General features: G+C 43.4%; 2 protein-coding genes and 1 long non-coding RNA gene across 3 annotated transcripts in view; 2 read left to right on the top strand and 1 right to left on the bottom strand.

The window, feature by feature from the left end:
• Window positions 1-16,627, bottom strand: part of rxfp1 (relaxin family peptide receptor 1) — a 62,119-nt gene extending 45,492 nt beyond the window's left edge. Inside the window, exon 1 of the mRNA XM_060062374.1 lies at window positions 16,139-16,627. Coding sequence (XP_059918357.1) covers window positions 16,139-16,181 — 43 coding nt within the window. The 5' untranslated portion in view covers window positions 16,182-16,627. The remainder of the gene's footprint in view (window positions 1-16,138) is intronic.
• ppid (peptidylprolyl isomerase D) overlaps window positions 1-20,383 on the top strand; it is a 314,679-nt gene that overhangs the window by 67,924 nt on the left and 226,372 nt on the right. The window lies entirely within an intron of this gene.
• On the top strand, window positions 330-2,610 carry LOC132466473 (uncharacterized). Its single transcript, XR_009527878.1, has 3 exons — window positions 330-577; window positions 1,368-1,481; window positions 2,164-2,610. It is a non-coding gene; the product is annotated as an uncharacterized LOC132466473 (long non-coding RNA).

Genomic DNA, 20,383 nt, shown 5'->3' with positions numbered 1-20,383 from the left:
ATGATGTGCTTACAAAACTCAGGGGGAGTTTCAATTAACAGGCTAGCGCTTAACTTACCATTTTTGTTACACCAATTTCCCTCTTCACTCTCCAAACTGTGAACGAAACGGCAAATACCCACCTTCTCCGAATCTTTGACGTGACTGGTGGCTCCCTTTGGATGAGGATGTCACATGACAGCATAGTAACAGTCAATGATTGGATGAGAGCAACATATCGGAGGAACACGGCTACGGATTGGTAGATTGTTATGTCAATTACTGTAATGGCACTTCGCGCCATTCTTTGATGCAGGACTGCGAGACTGTTAACACATTTAGACATCAAAGAAGACGGGTGCGCGGGGCAATATTATGAGCTTTGAATCTAATATTATTCCATAGGTATAGGTTTAACAAATATGTTGTTGGGTTACGAGTTTTTGAGTCGAATACATTTTAGACGGTGCCCCAAGGAAAACTACAAGTTCACCAGATGGTTAATGAAAGAAGGCCTACTTCGAAAATGGATGAAATGCCCCTCTTGCTCTCATGTTATGAAGTTGAAACGGTCCTACGGCAAAAAGGAGGCAGCATGGTGAGTAGAACAACCAGACATGTGCCTTATTTATTAATTCTTTCTTTGTGTGTAAGCATAGGGGAGTGTGCAGCATGCAGCCATCCAATTATATCTGCTAGAATTCAGTGGCAAATCCTATATTTTACGACAATTTTTTTAATACAGAAGTTATGAGTGGTGTACACACAAAATATGCTAAGTCACATCTAGACAGTCACAATACAAATCACACACACAGCTGCAAATTTTAATTTTTAAGTAAGCTACTGTTTATTTGGTAGAGATAGGGGTGTTAATGTTTCCACAAAGTTCTATATGTGTACAAAATCTGAAATGAAAAATGCCTTTTTACCAATTTTAGATCACATTCCTGGTCATATTGTTCACCTATTTAACAATACATGCCACCAATCAGCTTGACTTTAAACTTGTACATGCACAGGGATTAATTGATTGATATCACCCTTTTCATGCTGCGTGGCACGGAAGCACAAGTGGTGACAAGTAGAGTAGAGTAGACACAGCTAAATTTACTCAAATGTCTAACCCAATTTAAGGTGTAACAGATATTACTTGTCAAGTAGGCCTAGAAATGGGACTGTTCTCTTGTGCTTTGAGATTGCATGGGGGGAGGGAATCACAAGGACTACTACCTTGTTCAATCCCAATCTTAGCTGTTTCAACACTTATACATAAACATCTATGTCCCCCTCTCCATCTTCCTTTATGTTACATTTTTATTAAGTGAAATCAGCACAGTATCATAGGTTTTTATTTTGTTACATTAACCTTTGGATTTAATCATCAGGACATGCCGAGATTCCTGTCACAAAGGGAAAACGGTGTCGAGGTCCATCCGAAGTGGCTCAATGTTTGAGAATTCTCACATTCGACTGCATACGTGGATGCATTACATCTACAGGTGCGTGGTTTTACATTGTATAATAACAAAAGCCATCAAAGACAAACTCTTAACTCGGACCATAATGTTTTCTTTGAATGTTCTCACTATACTGTTGGTTGGGATGGGTCCTATAAGAGCCAATGCTTACGAGACATGAGTTTATACATTATATGGGAAGAATTCTGAACATTGGTCGAATTTATCAAGTATGTGTAATTGTATAAGTACTGGGTTGCGAAGAGTCCAATGTAGTACAAAGGTCTTGTGGATTTTTAGGTTTTAGGTGGTTCCCGGAAATTGTCTCAAAATAACTTAATTCATTGGCGAGAAAAAAACCCACACAAGTTCAAAAGAACTTAACTTTTCTAAACAGACACTTCACTGTGCTAATTTACTCAGTATCCATTTTTTCGGTTGTTTCTTAAAACTCTTCAAAGATACAGCAGATTTAATTTGTTTTGGGATTTTATTCCATTCCTCCCCTCATACAGGGAATGTTCTTCACCCTACTTTGCTTTTGAGATTTGTTGTTTCCGGTTTTTATACACTCTTGTATTCAGGCTATGAGTATCTGCTGTGTCTGCAAATGGGACTGCAAATGAGAAATTATGGTTATAATTATGACAACTTAAGAAATTGGTTTTAACCCCCCACTTCTAAATTGTGTCATTGAAATATTTATCTGGTTGATCTATTACAGATTCGCCCAAGGCCTTCGACTGAGACAAGTGGACATGCTGCAGGAAGGAATTACTCGGAGTTCTGCAACTCTGAGTAAACTTGCAGACAAGCTGCGGAGAGTTTGCAAATCAGGAATGAAAAGAATGAGAAGAAGAGGCAAGCAGACTGTTGGACAAAGAGCAGAGATTGTTATGATAGATGAAAGCAAATTTGGCCATAAAAGAAAGGTATGAAAGTTACTTAAACACTTATGAGTATTACTTTGATGCCAAATACATGATTTTGTGTCTAAAAACATGTATTTGATGTTGGTTAAGTCTGAGCTAAACTCAGCTACTGAAAGTAGAGACAATACATACATTTAAAACCTGTTTTTGCCTGAGGTGCTTGGAGGTGTATCTGCTGTATCTCGAGAAGTAACTACTGCATTATGAAATAAGATACATTGTAGTTCATTGATGCAATAGAGGGGAATGTCAGTTTTAAGAAACCACATTATTCCTACACCCCAGGACAGTTCAATATTTGTAAACATGCACCACTACTCCAAAGCTAGAGAGAACTTTTGAATTTTTGACTTATGATTTATTCTCTCCCATTTCCCACCATTATTGCAGAATCATTGTATTGTGAGTGCCATTGTCCTCATTTTGAAATATTTGCTCTTGTGAATTTCAGTACAACAGAGGACGGGCAAGCAAAAGGAGTTCCTGGGTGTTCAGAATGCTAGGGATTAAGAATGACAGGAGGAGACCCATTCTTAAGATTGTGCATCACCGTTCAGTCAGGCATCTCTTGCCTCTAATAAAGAAGCATGTTCGTCGTGGAAGCTCTGTCATTTCAGATGGGTGGAGGTCTTACCGCCGTCTTCAGGATGAAGGGTACAATCACCTGACTGTCAACCATCAAGATTTTTTTGTCTACCCTGTTACAGGTGCACATACACAAAACCTGGAGAGATTTTGGGGTATTTGCAAGTCAACTATCTGGAGACAAAGAGGGAACCGCACACAAAAACTGTTGAGGGATCACTTAGATGTAATTGAGTGGACTTATTGGCGTGGAAAACATCACAATAACGGAACACTTGGAATGCTTTTGCATGACATTAGGAAAAAAAATATCCAGTATGAAACCTGTCTGAAATGTAGATGCAGATATCAAGTTGATATTTATACTACCAGTCAAAAGTTTCGACACACTAAATGTACTGTTACCTCTGAGAAAAATACTATTATCATGGACATGAAGGCCAAAGGTCAACTCCTTCCCTTGTTAAAGTATTAAAATGCAAGTGAGCTTCTTTGTTCAGTTAAAATTCTGTTATATTGTATTGGAAAAGTGAAATATTTGTGCACAGGGGAAATAAATCAACCTGATGCAGTAATTATCGAGCAAGTTTAGGCTGTGAAAGTGCAATGTTTGTACAGTTCAGTACATTTGTTCTAAGCTTGTATAAGTGTAGTTTAGCTGATGAAGAGCAAGTTCATGTTGAGCTGTGCAGGTTTTATATTTTTTGCAATTTATTGTATTTTTGTACTTAATATTGTGCAGTATTTTATATTGTGTTTTTTTTAAGCAGGCAGGTTTTGGTTAAAGGATCACACAGATGTTCAACAATAGAGTACCTGTATTATCATACAGTATGACCTGCTTATACATTTGATACCATATTGTATGACATGTTTATAAACATTGATACTTGTCAGTGTTTGAATTTTCAGGCAGTATTTGTTGTCAGCCTTGGGAAAACCTGAACCAGTGGTTTAATAAATGAGGTATTTGTACTTGTGCTGTCTTTGTTATTCTACCACTGAATGAGAGGGAACCTATAGATAGATCCATTTTTTTCAAAGGTGTAACCCATCGCTTGTTCATTGCAGTAGTTATGTGCTATAATATATTAACTAAGTGTAAAAAGGAGGCAACTTTAGATTAGGGAACATGTGTTGGTTAATAAGTGTTCAATTACTAGTGAATTAGTAATGATCAAGATGTCACTTTAGTATGGGGAACATATTCTAAGTAACAAAGACTTAATTTAGAGTTATTTGGACACTATTAACACTTGTAGTCTTGTGTATTTTTTATGTAAGAACAGACCATATTCATTAAGTGTTATTAAGGGAGAATAACTATTCTTGTGGTACTACCACCTTATAAAGTCCATACTAAGCAAAGCATATTAAGATCATAATTCATATGCAACAACTTCCTTACTTACTGCTAATAAGCAATAATTCTGAGGTTATTGAGGGAAAACTCTTAGTTAATGGCTTACTGGTTGTATAATAAGGCCATGCAGAATAAGGCATTAATAAGTACTTAATAATGACTAATTAAGAGCCAATATGTTACTAATTTGCATGCTAATAAGCAACTAATTAATGGTGAATAGGTGTACCTTAATATAAAGTGTTACCAAAAAATAAATAAATAATAATAATCGGTTGTAATCGGCGTCTTTTTGGCCGATGCCGATTATTTTCAAAAAGGCTATAATCGGCCGATTAAATCGGCAGGCCGATAAATCGGTCGGGCCCTACAATAGACGCTGTCCACTTCCGTTCAGCCAGACTACCCCTGTCACGACATTAATGCTGCTATCCATTTTGATGGTAGGCTGGTACGAACGACCAGCTTCAGCGAGAACGTGACGTATTTCCCTTGCTCCAGCCTTCCAGTTTGCTATTTGTGTCCGACGAGTTTAAGAAGAAAACTATTTTGGAAAAAAGAAATAATCAAGTGTATAATGGTTGCCAGCCTTTACAGAAACATTAACATTGCAAGCCTTTTACATTGCAATAATATTTTGCCATTTTCGCCAATTTTTATTTCAACAAGTGCTGCCGTGTTTCTGTCGAGCCACGAGGGGTAGTAGCGGGCTAGTCATCATTAGCAACATAGCCTCTTTGGCAAACCAGCTTGAAAACACAACTTTACATTGAATTTCACGCAAAGCAAGACCATAAATTGGTGACCGGATTAAAGCAGCAATAAAATCAAGTGTGTAAGAGGATTTAAAATCGGCATTACAACCCCCAACGTGGTACAAATACAAAGAAAATACAGCTCGATCCCTATTGACTATGGGCGCAGCCATCTTGTTTGCTAGTTGTACAGATCTGCTCGCTCTACTTTGAAAGCGACGAGATACTACGACCGAAAGGGGGCATGCCTCAGTGAAATGCCGCAAGAAAGCTGGGAGATTGGCGACTTTACCACTTCGTACATCCAAATGGATAGCAGCATAAGTTTAGCTTTTATCCCTGTCACCTTGCCTAGAGTGGGTTGAAACACCCAGTGTTGGGAGTAACGGCGTTTAAGTATAACGGCGTTACTAACGGAGTTCTTTTTCAGTAACGGAGTAATCTAATTAATTACTTTTCTCATCGTTGCAACGCCGTTATCGTTACTGATAATGTAAAGTGGCGCGTTACTACAATTTGGTTGAATGAAGCGTGCGGTGTCATATTACACACAAGCTGCGTGGAGAGAGCAGGGGCGTGGGGATGATGACACCGTTGCAAACGCGATGATGATTGGCTGGGTGGGCGGATGCCCTGCTCACGCTGTCTCACTGCACGCTCTGACTACAGCTGAAGACAGCAATGGCGACGAGCCAGGGAAATTCAAACGTAGCGTTCTCTAACTGGAAGTACCGGCACTACTTCTCACTCATGGAAATTAAAGGCAAGAATGTGTTTGTATCATGCACGCTATGCCCAGGGAAAAAAACTTTATCCACGTCTGCCTCAAGTAACTCAAATCTAATAAAGCACCTTACATCAACCCATGCGAATATGACACTTGTTGCTGCTGCAGCTGCTAACCCAACCCCAAGCCCAAATGCAGCTAGCCTGAGCTCCAGCGAAGGAAACGGAGACACTCTAAAACAAACAACGCTCGATTTGTTGTATTGAATATTTAAGAGTTGGATAGTGTTCTGTTTATTGTGCAATGGTATACAGGTAGAGAATTGCACTAGGCCTACTCAATAGCCAGATTTTCCTTTATTTATTTTCTATATGTTTTATTTCTATGCATCATATGGCAGGCCGCAATCTATTGAGTTCAAATAAATACCAAATGTTCTAAAATACTGTATATAGTGTTTTTATTCTTCAATCAGTTAATCTAAACATCTTTGACGTTAAAGATGTTATAGAACGTAACAGCGTTATATAACATGAAAAATAACGCCAGTTACTTTGCTGAGTAACTAATAATTTTTACAATGTGGTAACTGAGTTACTAACTCCATTACTTTTTGGGAGAAGTAATTTGTAACTGTAACTAATTACTTTTTGAAAGTAACTTGACCAACACTGGAAACACCTCTGGGTACCTGTTACAAAGCTCCTCAAAACTCTCAGGTGCTACTCTGTTTACAGAGGACCAATCTAGGTTTAGCTTTTTGATCCAGTCCCTCCCCAACAAAGCTGGACCATTACCTTTGACCACAAGTAGGTTGAGTGTGCAAATGTTCCCATTACACTTTACCTTGACAGAAATACTCCCTCTCACGCTAAGTGAGTGTTTACTGTAGGTTCTTAGCACACAATATGTAGGCTTGAGCTTTTCTCTCTTAAACCTACGCTTGTACAGTTATTCTGACATGACAGACACAGCTGCTCCTGTGTCTACTTCCATTTTTAACTGTTTCTCATTTACCCTTAAGGTACGGCCACACCAACCGCGTTACTCGCGTTAGGGGCGTTGAAAATCGTCATTTTTGCATAGGGAACCATTGGTCTAGGCGCGTTACACGCGTTGAAGCGTTGCATTGGGGGCGTTAGACGCGGCAGTTGCATATGGCAAGCCATCCCCGCCAGAAAACTGCATAATTTAGACGCGTATCACCTTCATTACGCCGTAAAAAACGCCGTAAAATCTAGAAAAATGCCGTATTTTACGCCGTCATGCGCAAAAAAGCGGCGCTTTATACGCCGCAATTAAGCCTTTCAAGACCGCGCGTAAAAAGCGCAGTTTTGAACATCAAACCTCGCGTAAAATACGCGCTTTTGTGCACATCACAACGCCGTAAAATACGGCGTCTCTCTAGTATGCTAATAATCTCTGCCCTTCTTTTCTCTCAGCCAATGCATTTGAAGTGTTTGCGCCCAATCGCTGAACAAGACAAGCAGGCCAAATCAGTTTAGCACAGATGTGCTTTGAGAAGTTCTCCTCTCATTTGTTGTTAGTTGCGTCATATCGATATATTTTATTAAATCCAGTTCCTACAGTGTGGTCACCGTGGCCGTGGCCCAATCGATAGAGACGCTTGCTCTGTAGGCAAGAGGTTGTTTACAAATAAATAATAATAATACATATAAAGACGTTTCAGACGTTCCATCGAGTCTCTCGCATTCTACAATGGGCAGCTTTATTGTTTCCCATGGGAGCCGGCGACTTAGTCTGCGAGTGGACGATCTGAAACTAAATCGGAAACTAGATTTCTTCTTCGAAGGTTGTGCTCCACACAGAACCTCCTCACCTTCATAACGGAGTACTTCGGGGCACCAGAATGCTTTAGAGCGGTACTGATCGCGTCGTGTCTTTCCAGTGTCAAATAGTTCACGAATAAAATCACCATAAGGTTCAAGTGCGGCCATAACTAAGGCTAAATATAATTAGACAGTCTATTGCTGGTTTAGGTGGTTGGCTCTTTTTTCTTCGCTGCGTTCTGCCTTCTGGTGTAGCCTATAACTATAAATGTATCTATTTTTGCAGGCCCTATTTGTTTTTCTGTTTCGGGTTTTAAAAACCAACACACAAACACAAAATCAAATGCCGTTTATTTGTTTATTCCTTTTGCCCTTTTTCAGTTTCAAAACCAAATCAGAAAAACCAAAAAACAATCCTGTTAATTGTTTTTTCTGATTTTGTTATAAATCGGAATATTCAAAGAACGAACCATACACGGATTCTCCTACCTCATCACTTTACTGACACACACAATGTGTGGCAGTAAAGTGACAGGATCATTCCATAGACAAAAATCTTTCCATCTAACTAATTTAATTTAGGAGGATAGTCATTGCACCAAGTATTCTCATTATAGCCTAGTTATATCCTAGTTTTGCATATTTATACATTGCATCCTATTTTCATATTTCATGTGGCATCTGTATTTTTATGTAGGCTACAGCATCTGTATTTTTATGTAGGCTACAGCATCTGTATTTTAAATGTAGCTTATATCTTCTTTTTGCATTTTACCTTTTGCTGAGGTGGGCGCTGTATTAGCCTACTGTATAGGCTGTCTGTATTTGTGTAAGAGTTATTTGTATTGTGTAACCTGCTGGATTATGAAAGTTAGTTTGGGGTAAATAAAGTGTCTGTCTGTCTGTCTGTCTGTCTGTCTGTCTGTCTGTCTGTCTGTCTGTCTGTCTGTCTGTCTGGGGGAAAATGCCGTGAAAAATGTACGCACGGTGCGTTCAGGATTAGGACTGATATTATGTCGGCATAGGCCTAATCAATCGGGTTTTAATATTTGAAGCATTCATATCAGTCTATTCTTTTCGGCTACTCTGCTGTTGGCCTTGATGGGGAGATATTTTTTTGCTTCCATGCACAAATAGTTGAATCCAACAACATTCCTGCGTCTCCAGAGCCCATTTAAGCACCGTGTCAGACTCAGTAGACTGTTACAAGCCTCTGAACGTTGTTAGAGCATGGCTCCCCAGTTCATCAGTGTCTCTCTCTATGGCTCCCTCTCACTCCTTTCCACTGTGTATTTATATCGATTGAACAAGAGAGGATGTTACGATAACTCCGCGAAAATAATAAATAAAGGCTGTAATAATTTAAATATAATTAACTTATAAAGCGTGTAACAAGACACCTAGATGATCTGGCTGGCTGACTAAAAAGGCACTGAATTTGGAACTTATAACACAGGAGGTCTGGCTTGCGGACTAAAAAGCATTGCGATCATAAAAGCGTGACCATCTGACAAAAGCACAAATCTGACAATATATAGATTCGATCCGACAACCTCTTCCCTACATAGCAAGCGTCTCTATCGATTGGACCACGGTTATCACAATGTTGAAACTGCATTTACTAATATATATATCTATATGAATATGACGCTACAACTAACGCCAAATGAGAGGAGATCTGTGTTGAACTGATTTGGTCTGCTTGTCTTGTTCAGCGATTGGGCGCAAACACTTCAAATGCCTTGGCTGAGAGAAAAGAAGGGTGGAGATTATTAGCATACTAGAGAAACGCTGTATTTTACGGCGTTGTGATGTGCACAAAAGCGCTGTATTTTACGCGCGGTTTGATGTTCAAAACTGCGCTTTTTACGCGCGCTCTTGAAAGGCTCAATTGCGGCGTAAAAAGCGGCGCTTTTTTGCACATGACGGCGTAAAATAAGGCGTTTTTCTAGATTTTACGGCCTTTTTTTTCCGGCGTAATGAGGGTGATACGCGTCTAAATGATGCCGTTTTCTGGCGGGGATGGCTTGCCATAGTTGCACGTAATTACGCACGTAAACGCAGTAACGCGCCCAACGCACCAACGCCCGGAGTTCAGAAAATTGAACTTTCAACGCTCCAACGCGTGACGCTTAGCCACGATAGCCAATCAGCGTGGAGCTTGACCCGACGTCACTGGCAGAGAGTAGTGAGCTTGCACAGAAGCATACGGCCGACATCTTTCTTTATTCTGGGTGGAAATAGTAACATAGTTACGCCATTAAATGCGTTTATGGAAACATTTCTAGCGAGAAATGTGCATTTTACTTTCATAATGTTCGCTCGGTGAATGTGAAGGATGTTTGGTTTGATAGTTATGACGAAGAGGGAACGCTCCGTTCACTTGCATGGACAGAGTCTCTGGTTGCTAAGCAACCTCAACGTCTTGGCGGACTATATCTCTGCTGATCAACACTGCGAATGCTGGAAATACACCAGACACACCATGTGAAGTTATTTAACCCGATTATTGTTATTTATATCCAAGATTATTTAATCTAACCCGATCTAAGCTCTATCATGCACCCAAACACGGCGGCGTTTGGGTTTCCTACCTCGGCTCCAGCGCAGCCACGGCCGACATCTTTCTTTATTCTGGGTGGAAATAGTTAAAACATTTCTCGCTAAAATATTTTTAGCGAGAAATGTGCATTTTACTTTCATAATGTTCGCTCGGTGAATGTGAAGGATGTTTGGTTTGATAGTTATGACGAAGAGGGAACGCTCCGTTCACTTGCATGGACATGGACTCATCTAGCTGCGTTGGCGCGTTGACGCGTTGGAAGCGTTGAACCACCACACACTGATCAAGCGTCAGGTTAGGCGCGTTACTCGCGTTATCCAACGCGAGTAACGCGGTTGGTGTGGCCGCACCATTACATACACATAATAAGGTTCTTCAATCCCTGTATCACATTCAGAAACAGTGTTGACACCTTTAGACCCTATTGAAAATAGTTCAATGTCTCTGACGTTACCTGCCCGGTACTCTGTGTCAAAGCCCGAGGCTGTAGTCTGCGCTGCGCTCTCTCTGTGGTGAAACGGCGATGTCCTCAGGCTGACCGTCGGCGTCAGGAAGGCTCGCCTCGCTGTCTTCCGCTGCCGCCGGAGTCCCTCTGCCTTTATCCCGGTCGCGGTCATCCTCAGCGCGTGCTGTAACATACAAATGCTTGGTCCATTGGGTCTGCTTGTCTTTCCTTCCTTCTGGTCGGGATCTGCAAGCCTTGGCGATGTGTCCTTTCTTTTTACATGCCCGGCATTCCACCTCCTTAAAGCGGCACCCCTCTGGTGTGTGCCCCTTTCCATTGCATCGATAACATGGCCGCCCGTTTTCCTCCTTTTTCGGCGCTGCTGCTGTCTTGGAAATGGCGTTAGCCTTGAATGACTTGTGTGGGCGGAATTTAGCATGCGGTCACGGAGTTCTCCACTTTTTACCACGCACACAAATCTGTCTCTGAGAGCATCGTCCAAAAATACCCCAAACTTGCAAGTAGCAGCTACCTTTCTTAAACTTGCCATGTACTCACTTATGGACTCGTCCTCTCTCTGGTTTCTCGAGTTGAACTTGTACCTTTCTGCAATGAAGTTTGTCTTCGGCACAAAGTGTTTGCTCATTAAGTCAATTAGCTCCGACAACTTTTTAACGGATGGCTTTAATGGCGCACACAGGTCCATAAGCAGGGTGTGGTTCTTTCTGCCCACCCCTGTCAGGAACACACCCTTTGCCTTATCATCGTCATAGGACAGACCGTTTGCTAGGAAGAATTGTTCTAGCCTTCCAAATAGGCGTCAAATTCCTCTTCATTTTCGTCGAAGTGAAGGTCTTCACTTGTCCCGAATGCCGTGAATGCCGTCGTCATTTTCTCCGCCATGCATCCCCTCGTCTCGACAGAGTTTTCACTTGCTGAAAACTCTTTTCACATAAGATATCCCATCCTCGTCGCCAAAAGTCTGTTGTGTCTCTACAGACTGTGTGGATACTTGTGATGAAAAACGACAGAGAGGAATATGCATAGAAACGTGGCTACTTTAATAGCAGGCGTACAGCAACATGAACATGTCTGTTCCTCTTACAGACATAAGCGTCGATTACGCCGGGGACGCGTCCCCACCAGATTTCGTCAAGAGTAATTTTGTACCCACCACTTTAAAAAAATAAATAATAATAATCGAGTTGAATTATTATGGATTATTACACGGGTCTTCTCAATGCCGTGGAGCGCTCCGTTCACTTGCATGGGCCCTTCACAACTTCGCAGGGAATGCTAGATATAAATTGACCGCTGTCAAGGAAAACAAAGGACTTTTTGCCTATTATGATTTCTTTGGTATCACTCCTCAAGTAGTCCGGCTTTTCCACCCCAGCGTCTTCGGTTGCTACGATTTCTCTGCTGATCAACACTACGAATGCTGGTTACAAATTAATTGTAACAAACAACACCATGTAAAGTCATTTTTTCGTTTTGGCACGTAGCCGTGTAATAAGCGGGATAATGTATAGAACGTCGCCTGTCGAATTTAAGCCCCTTCAGTGGGAAGCAATTACCCTCGCTGCGCGTCGGTGTCCTGTTCGTCCTGTCGGGGCTTATTTTCCCGATATGACCGGCATTCTATACATTATCCCTTACTTATTACATGGCTCTTCTCAATGATGTAGACTACATTCGTATTCGGTTGCTAAGCGACGTCAACGACTTTGGAGAATTATTTCTCTGCTGATCAATGCTACGAATTATAACAAATACAAAGACACACTGTGTGAAGTTATTTTTTTCGATTTGGCAAGTAGCCATTACTAATAATACCAATACTCTTTGGCTGGGATGATGAGGCATCAGACAATCAAGTCATTTTAGCTAGGTAAGAAGCACCAGAGCAGGTTGCTAGTACCATGGAGAGTATCAGAACGATAACCTGTTGAACTAAATGGATGTGGTAGGCTACACCACGGGATGCATCTGCAGACCACTGCCACATAAATAAAGGTAAGACGCGATATTTATTGCTTAAGATTTGCTGGTGCTGTGGCGAGGTCTTTTGTGTTTTTTGCACTCAAGTGGTCGGCTGTTTTAACTTGCAATTGATAGTCGGTGGAGTCAGTCTCTTGTTGACACACAGTGACTTTTGGTCATTCTTGCTTTGCTTGAATTCTGGAATAATTGTGGGGGGGAGTTCATGAGTTTTGGTCAGAATGCCTGATCTAGGCTAGTTTTGATGGAATGCGTTTTGTGAATTGAGAACAGCCAGCTCCTGATGTGATACAGCGTTCAGCTGTGCAACAAATATTTTTTTCTTTTTCAATCTTGACAAATTTTGTAGTGCTGTGTGTAGCCACACCTTTGGCCCTTCTGAACTTAAACACACAGTTAAATTCCTTTCCTAGCTCCTTTTGTTTATGTTGTTAGCTTAGCCATATCATGTCACGTTGTCAACATTGGATACATGGAGCAGAACATAGTGGGTCATATGTCCGATGCTTTTTGAAAACTTATTTTCTTCATAAAACGTGCCAGACAGATTTTGTATACATTTTATTCCAGTAATTAGCTACATGGTTATGCCGTCTTTCAGAACCTTTCATTACCGGCACTAAAGAGCGAAAAAAGAGAGCATCCTCATTGTACCCAGCACTTCTAAAAATGCACTTCCGAATGCGTCTCTGTCCCCAGCACATTTCAAACCAAACTGACGCCCATGCTTACAGACTGGCTTCTTCTGACAACTCATGGTTACACAGTTACTTAGATTCTACCGTGCCCCCTAGAGGCATAACAGGATATAACATGTTTTCCACTCAAACACCACACTATCTAACAGAATCTGTGCCGTGTTCCAATATCCATACTTCCATCAGTACACTTAAACGAAGTACACTATCCGCACTCACTAAGTGCGCTAATTTTCAGATGTCAGTGTTTTTCCAAATCGAATACTCCGTGGTGCACTAACCGGAAATTACGATCACGACTGCCGCTGCGGCTCCTCCCCCGCAATAAACATCCCGCTTTGAATGGTGAACTCTTCACGCCTAGCAGCTATAAAAAGCTATAAAAACTATAAAAACTACAAAATGACTCTATTAATGTAGGCTATGTGGAAAATGCGCCGACGTTGGCCCAGCCTGGCCCTGCCCTCTTCCGCTAAGTAGCTAAGATGGCTGCCGTTGAGTACGAAAAGTGTACATCGCCACACACTTCGCGATTTTACCGTTTTGAGTACAACGTCCGGGTCCTTTCAGTACACTTATTTTCGCCCGATCTGAATCGGAACGCCCTACGTACTCAAACTTAGGTTAGTAAGTACGGATAGTATGGATATTGGAACACGGCACTGGTCTCATTGACTTCCGTTGAGGCTAGAGCGTGAGAATTACACCCAGGCTAGCCCAAGTTCCTATCACAATAGCTAACCATTTCGGAAGTCGTGGAGTCTAACGTCAATATTTAACCTAGAAACACAATGCTAAGCTTAAATGGTTACTGTATTTTGTGTTTCACTGGTGCTTAAATGATTAATCGATTTGAAATATTGTTAGATATGGGGCGTTTGCGTGCGGGGACCCCCGTTTATATGGCTAGAGGCTAGGTGCTTCCTACATATCTGGTGTACTCCCGGAAGAAGCTAATGCCGCTTTTCCACCGCACATGTAGCTCGACTCGACACGACTCGACACGACACGACTCGACACGGTAGCAGCACGGGTGCTTTTCCACCGCAAAAAGTACCTCCTGGACGTGGGCGGGGTCGGCTGCGCGAAAGGGCCGTGACGTATTTGTGTACGCGACGCAAACAACACATACGCAACCCACACATGGACAGAACCCACATAACAACAATGGAGGACATCGATCACATTACTATTATTAGCTGGCATGTTGAAGAAGTTGGAGAAGTGGAACATGTTGGCTGCGGCGCTGCTATGGATGTTACCAGCATGGTTGCCATGTCGCTCTCGTGACTTCGTCACACTCTCTGGCCAATCAGTCGCCGGCCGTCTGCCGACGTCACCTTTTAGCATCGGCTCAGCTCGCTTGGAACCTAGAGCGAGTAGGTACTAGAAAAAGCAGCCACTTCAGGTACCAGATACCATGGTACCGCGGTGGAAACGCAAAAAATGCGAGCTGAGTCGAGTCGTGTCGAGTCGTGTCGAGCTGGTACCATGCAGTGGAAAAGCGGCATAAATGCTAACATGCTTAAAATTACATATTTTTCCCACCATGCTATCTACACAAACCATACATCATATGAAAGCTGATACTCCAAGGAGTCCAACGGTACAAGCCTTATCATTGTGTGAGCTTATCTCGATTAACTAGATGTGAAAGAACGTCAATAACACACCTTGCCTGGTTACCACACCGTGGGAGACAGAGCCTTAGTCCTCGCCGCCCTTACCCTCTGGAACTCCCTCCCTCTGGCCATCCGAAACTCTGATACAGTCCTTTCATTCAAAAGTCAACTTAAAACCCATCTCTTCAGGACCACCTAAAACATCTGACAAATCATCCTCTGGCATCCTCCACCCACTCTCTCTCTCTTAATGTGTTGTCTATTGTTGAAGTGTTGTTTATTTTTTATTTGTCTTTTGTTTGAGAGTCTGTACTGTTTGTATGTTTGTATGTTTGTATGTTTGTATGTTTGTATGCACACACACACACACACACACACACACACACACACACACACACACACACACACACACACACACACACACACACACACACACACACACACACACACACACACACACACACACACACACACACTTGTAACACTGACTTGATTTAAACATTTCTTTATCGGACCGGCTCAGCTATTCTATATTTTCTATTCTATATTCTCAAACTTTATCACTCGAGGTAATCGTTTAATGGTGTGCATATTTACATTTAGGCATTTGAACTTATTCAATCTTTTCACTTGATTTAAGACATTCAGCAGGGTTAGGGTCAGGTTAAGGGTCTTATGACAAATGTACTTATTGTAAGTCGCTTTGGATAAAAGCGTCTGTTAAATGCCCTAAATGTAAATGTAAATGTAAATGTAAATGGGTTAGGGGGCTGAGGACTAACGCAATAAGGTCACCTGGTGACGTCATCGGAGGGTCCGCGAGACAAGGAGCCTGGGACGCTCTTTATAAACGGTTATATAACGCACCCCAGCGGGCGGTCGGAGAACTTTGATTGGTCTGTTTTGACAGAGTCCTAGCACCGTAACCCCCCCCCCCTGGATCCAGGAGCCGGTCTGAGACCTAGGGGACTAACGCAATAAGGTTACCCGGTGATGTCATGGGAGGGTCCGCGAGACAAGGAGCGCGGGACGCTCTTTATAAACGGTTAGATAACGCGCACCAGCGTGCGGTCGGAGAACTTTGATTGGCCTGTTTTGACTGAGTCCTAACACCGTAACCCCCCCCCCCCCCCCCCCCAGAGCCGGTCTGAGTCCTAACCCCCCCCCCCCCCCAGCCAGGACCCAGGAGCCGGTCTGAATCCTAACCCCGTCACTCACCCAGGACTCCCGTCAGCAGGGCGGCGGCCACGTACACGTGCATGTTCCCGGGTCCTGCCACGTACACGCGCACGACCCAGGGTCGGCGGGAAGAGGAGCTCAGCGCGAACTCATCTGAAGGGAACCAACCAACCGAACCGCGCAGAACTCCGTGGAGACGGAGGAACGGGTCCGGTAAAGTCTCCGGAAAGAAACGTCCAAACCCGTTAAAAGCGTCGAAATAGGCGGGAACACGTTGAGACCGTTAGAACACGTTAAAAGCTGTTAAAATCCGTTTCTAATACGGTTAAAGACGTTTGACATCTGTCACCTGACGTCTCGCGCGCCGCTGCATGCGCCTGCTACTGAAGCCGAGGCGCCAATGAACAGCCAATGAGGAGCGCGGAGAGAGAAGTGTGTGTGTGTGTGTGTGTGTGTGTGTGTGTGTGTGTGTGTGTGTGTGTGTGTGTGTGTGTGTGTGTGTGTGTGTGTGTGTGTGTGTGTGTGTGTTATCATGTGTGTCACTTTGTTATCATGTGTGTGGATTTAATCCTCATTGGTTATTGAGATAACAGGCCCCACCCACATCCCCTCTGCCAAGCCTAGTTCAGCTTTGATTGACAGACGTTATGTCGAACTGCAGTGGCGGACTCAGACTGTTTGAAGGGCAGGGGCGAAAAAATAAAAAGGGCACATTCTGGACAACATGGGGCCCCACCAGCGGACACAGTGGCTTTTCTAACTTGATGGTGTTTTGTTCCCCCAACGGAGCCTTAAAGGCAGCGCTGCCTGGAAGGTCCTATCCTCTAACCTTAGCAAGCGCTGCCTTGAAGGTCCCATTCGGGGCACTTGTTACATCTCCATGTAGCACTTAAAAGAATAGTTCGGCTCATAATTTAAACGGGGGGTCTGGGGGTCCTCCCCCAGAAAAAATGTTGCTTCAAAGACACTGTTTCCCCTCATTCTAGCGACTTTATAAACACCAAAATGAGTTGTTCACATCATTGTGCACTTTCACATTTTAGCCAAAGAAAGGAGGATGCCTTACTGCTTTCATCTTTACTAACATTTAAGTAAAAATTAGACTGGAGAAAATTCAATGTGCCGCTACCATACAGTCTTTTGCCGCTTTTCCACTGCATGGTACCAGCTCGACACGACTCGACTCGACTCGACTCAGCTCGCATTTTTTGCGTTTCCACCGCAAAAACATGGTATCTGGTACCTGAAGTGGCTGCTTTTTCTAGTACCGCCTCGCTCTAGGTTCCAAGCGAGCTGAGCCGATGCTAAAAGGTGACGTTGGCAGACGGCCGGCCACTGATTGGCCAGAGAGTGTGACGAAGTCACGATAGCGACATGGCAACCATGCTGGTAACAGCCATAGCAGCGCCGCAGCCAACATATTCCACTTCTTCAACTTCTTCAACATGCCAGCTAATAATACGAACACGAATACCATCGCATCGATGTCCTCCATTGTTGTTATGTGGGTTCTGTCCATGTGTGGGTTGCGTAGGTGTTGTTTGCGTCGCGTACAAAAATACGTCACGGCCCTTTCGCGCAGCCGACCCCGCCCACGTCCAGGAGGTACTATTTGCGGTGGAAAAGGACCTGTGCTGCTACCGTGTCGAGTCGTGTCGTGTCGTGTCGTGTCGAGTCGAGCTACATGTGCGGTGGAAAAGCGGCATTTGATTGCTGACAGCCAGCTACGGAAACATTTAAGGAAGTTTTCCTTCATGTTGAGGTGATAGCTGACCATTATCGTCTCTCTTGCATGAAATGACCTACACTTGAATGATCTTGAACGCTCAAAAAATGTATATACATTTTAAACGGATTATGCAAACTGATAATATAACTTGGCATCTAATTGCGCTTTTCCACTATGGGTACTGACATACTCTTAATCCGCTTTTTGCTTCGTTATCCAGTGGAGATTTAAGTACCACTCGATGTAGCTGTTTGTCATGGCGACGCGGCGACGCCACATGAAAGCAACGCCTCGCATTCCCCGTTCGTCAGCTACCAAAGAGAGGAACGTCTGCACCTCAATAGCTAACCACAACTTGTTTTTTTCGGTTTGCCATATTCTTGCTCCAGAGGGCACATCATCATCATCAAGGACAACCTATAGGGCACTCATTAATTTTTGTTCACGTGTAAAGGGCAGCCAATAAGGCACTTTCTCTAATTTTTACCACCATAGAGGGCACTTTAGCACACTTTTTCAACCATGGGGGCACTAGATGGGCAGAAGGGCACTAGAAGGGCACCAGACGGGCAGAAGAGCACTAGAAGGGCACTATAAGGACCAGACGAGCAGAAGGGCACTATCAGGGCACTAGAAGGGCACTAGAAGGGCACTGGAAGGGGGAAGGGCACTAGAAGGACCAGACGGGCATAAGGGCACTATCAGGGTACTAGAAGGGCACCAGATGGGCAGAAGGGCACTTGAAGGACCAGACCGGCAGAAGGGGACTATCAGGGCACTAGAAGGGCACCAGACGGGCAGAAGGGCACTATCAGGGTACTAAAGGGGGCACTAAAAGGGCACCAGACGGGCAGAAGGGCACTATCAGGGTACTAAAGGGGGCACTAAAAGGGCACCAGACGGGCAGAAGGGGACTATAAGGGCACTCATTAAGGCACGTCATTGAATTAGGGCACTTTAGCGCGCTTTTTCAACCATTGAGCCACGAGGGGGGGCAGTCGCCCCCCCCTGAGTCCGCCACTGTCGAACTGTATGTGTGTACGTGTGTTTGTGTGTGTGTGTGTGTGTGTGTGTGTGTGTGTGTGTGTGCAGCACGTGAGCAGCAGGTGAATACCTGAGCGCTCCAGGTTTTAACATCTAAACTGCACCCGTTGTAACTGCCGTCGTAAATGCAGAGAAGTGTTAAGATATGAAAGCTACTTGTCATGGACCCGCTCATTAATGTATGCGCGACCTTTGAACAGGAAGATGGGCAACACGAGCTGTCAATCAAAACAGCGAGAGCCACAATGCTAAGAATGAAAGTAGAAGAGAGTGCACAGCATTGGACTAGCTTAAAGGGGTAGTTCGGAATTTTGGACATAGGGCCTGATTCCCAAGTGAGCATTGGTATTCTATATCACTGGAGACAGTTTTCAACACATTTCATACAGTCCTTCTAGTTGCAGAGTTCGCTCGTGCTAGGCTAGCGCAAGTCAACGGGCAATGCTAGCCTGCTATTAAAAACAGTCTTACCCACTCCACAGTAGACCCGAGGTAAATCAATTATAACGCCAGACTATAGATTTAAATGTCTGTGTTGATAGAATAATGTTAGAAATAAAACTAACCTTGCATCGCATGAATCATCGAGGGACTACTCTCTCAGCAGAAGCGGAATTTTACTATGCGCTGGTTAGGTTTGTAACCGAATCACGACAGAAGAACGTAAACAGAGAAGCGTGGGACAGAAGCGCAATTGAACGACTAGGCAACATGATGGTTCAGTGTGCTTTTAGAAATTGTAGAAATAAACGGTACAGATGGGCACCACAAAGTTTCCACCAATTTCCAGTGCGAGATCCAGAAAGGACTCAACTGTGGCTTGTTGCTGCTGGCTTGGACATCAAAACACCGGCTCGTACATGTACGGTTCGTTGGATACAACAAATTCCTCATAATCGTCTTCAAAAGCAGATGCATCGCTAACTCCTCCAAACGTGGGCATATCTTGTTAATTGAATACGCTTATAGAATTCCTTCGTTCACTGTACTCTGCGTTTGTAGCAATGACAGCGGCAGGTAACCTAGGTATCAGTCCGCCGCTGCCGTAGCCTACGTACAGGAATATAAACACTGCTGCTGAGACCCCGCAATTCCCTAAAAATGCAATGCAATGCAAGGTTGGTTTTATTTCTAACATTATTCTATAAACAGACATTTAGATTTATAGTCTGTCGTTATAATTGATTTACCTCGGGTGTACTGTGGAGTGGGTAAGACTGTTTTTAATAGCAGGCTAGCATTGCCCGTTGACTTGCGCTAGCCTAGCACGAGCGAACTCTGCAACTAGAAGGACTGTATGAAATGTGTTGAAAACTGTCTCCAGTGATATAGAATACCAATGCTCACTTGGGAATCAGGCCCTATGTCCAAAATTCCGAACTACCCCTTTAAGCCTGCAGGGCAAACTGGCACTGCTACCCTTTGCAAACCACTCTCTGTCCCACTCAATCCTCTCAAACACGACCATTGGAGAGGACGTCCTTATCTTTTGCATTAAGGCCCGCTTACAG

Source organism: Gadus macrocephalus, chromosome 10 (genome assembly GCF_031168955.1).
Source record: "Gadus macrocephalus chromosome 10, ASM3116895v1".
Classification (NCBI taxonomy): domain Eukaryota; kingdom Metazoa; phylum Chordata; class Actinopteri; order Gadiformes; family Gadidae; genus Gadus; species Gadus macrocephalus.
The sequence above is the reverse complement of the archived record's forward strand: the minus strand, read 5'-3'. Positions and strand labels throughout refer to the sequence as shown.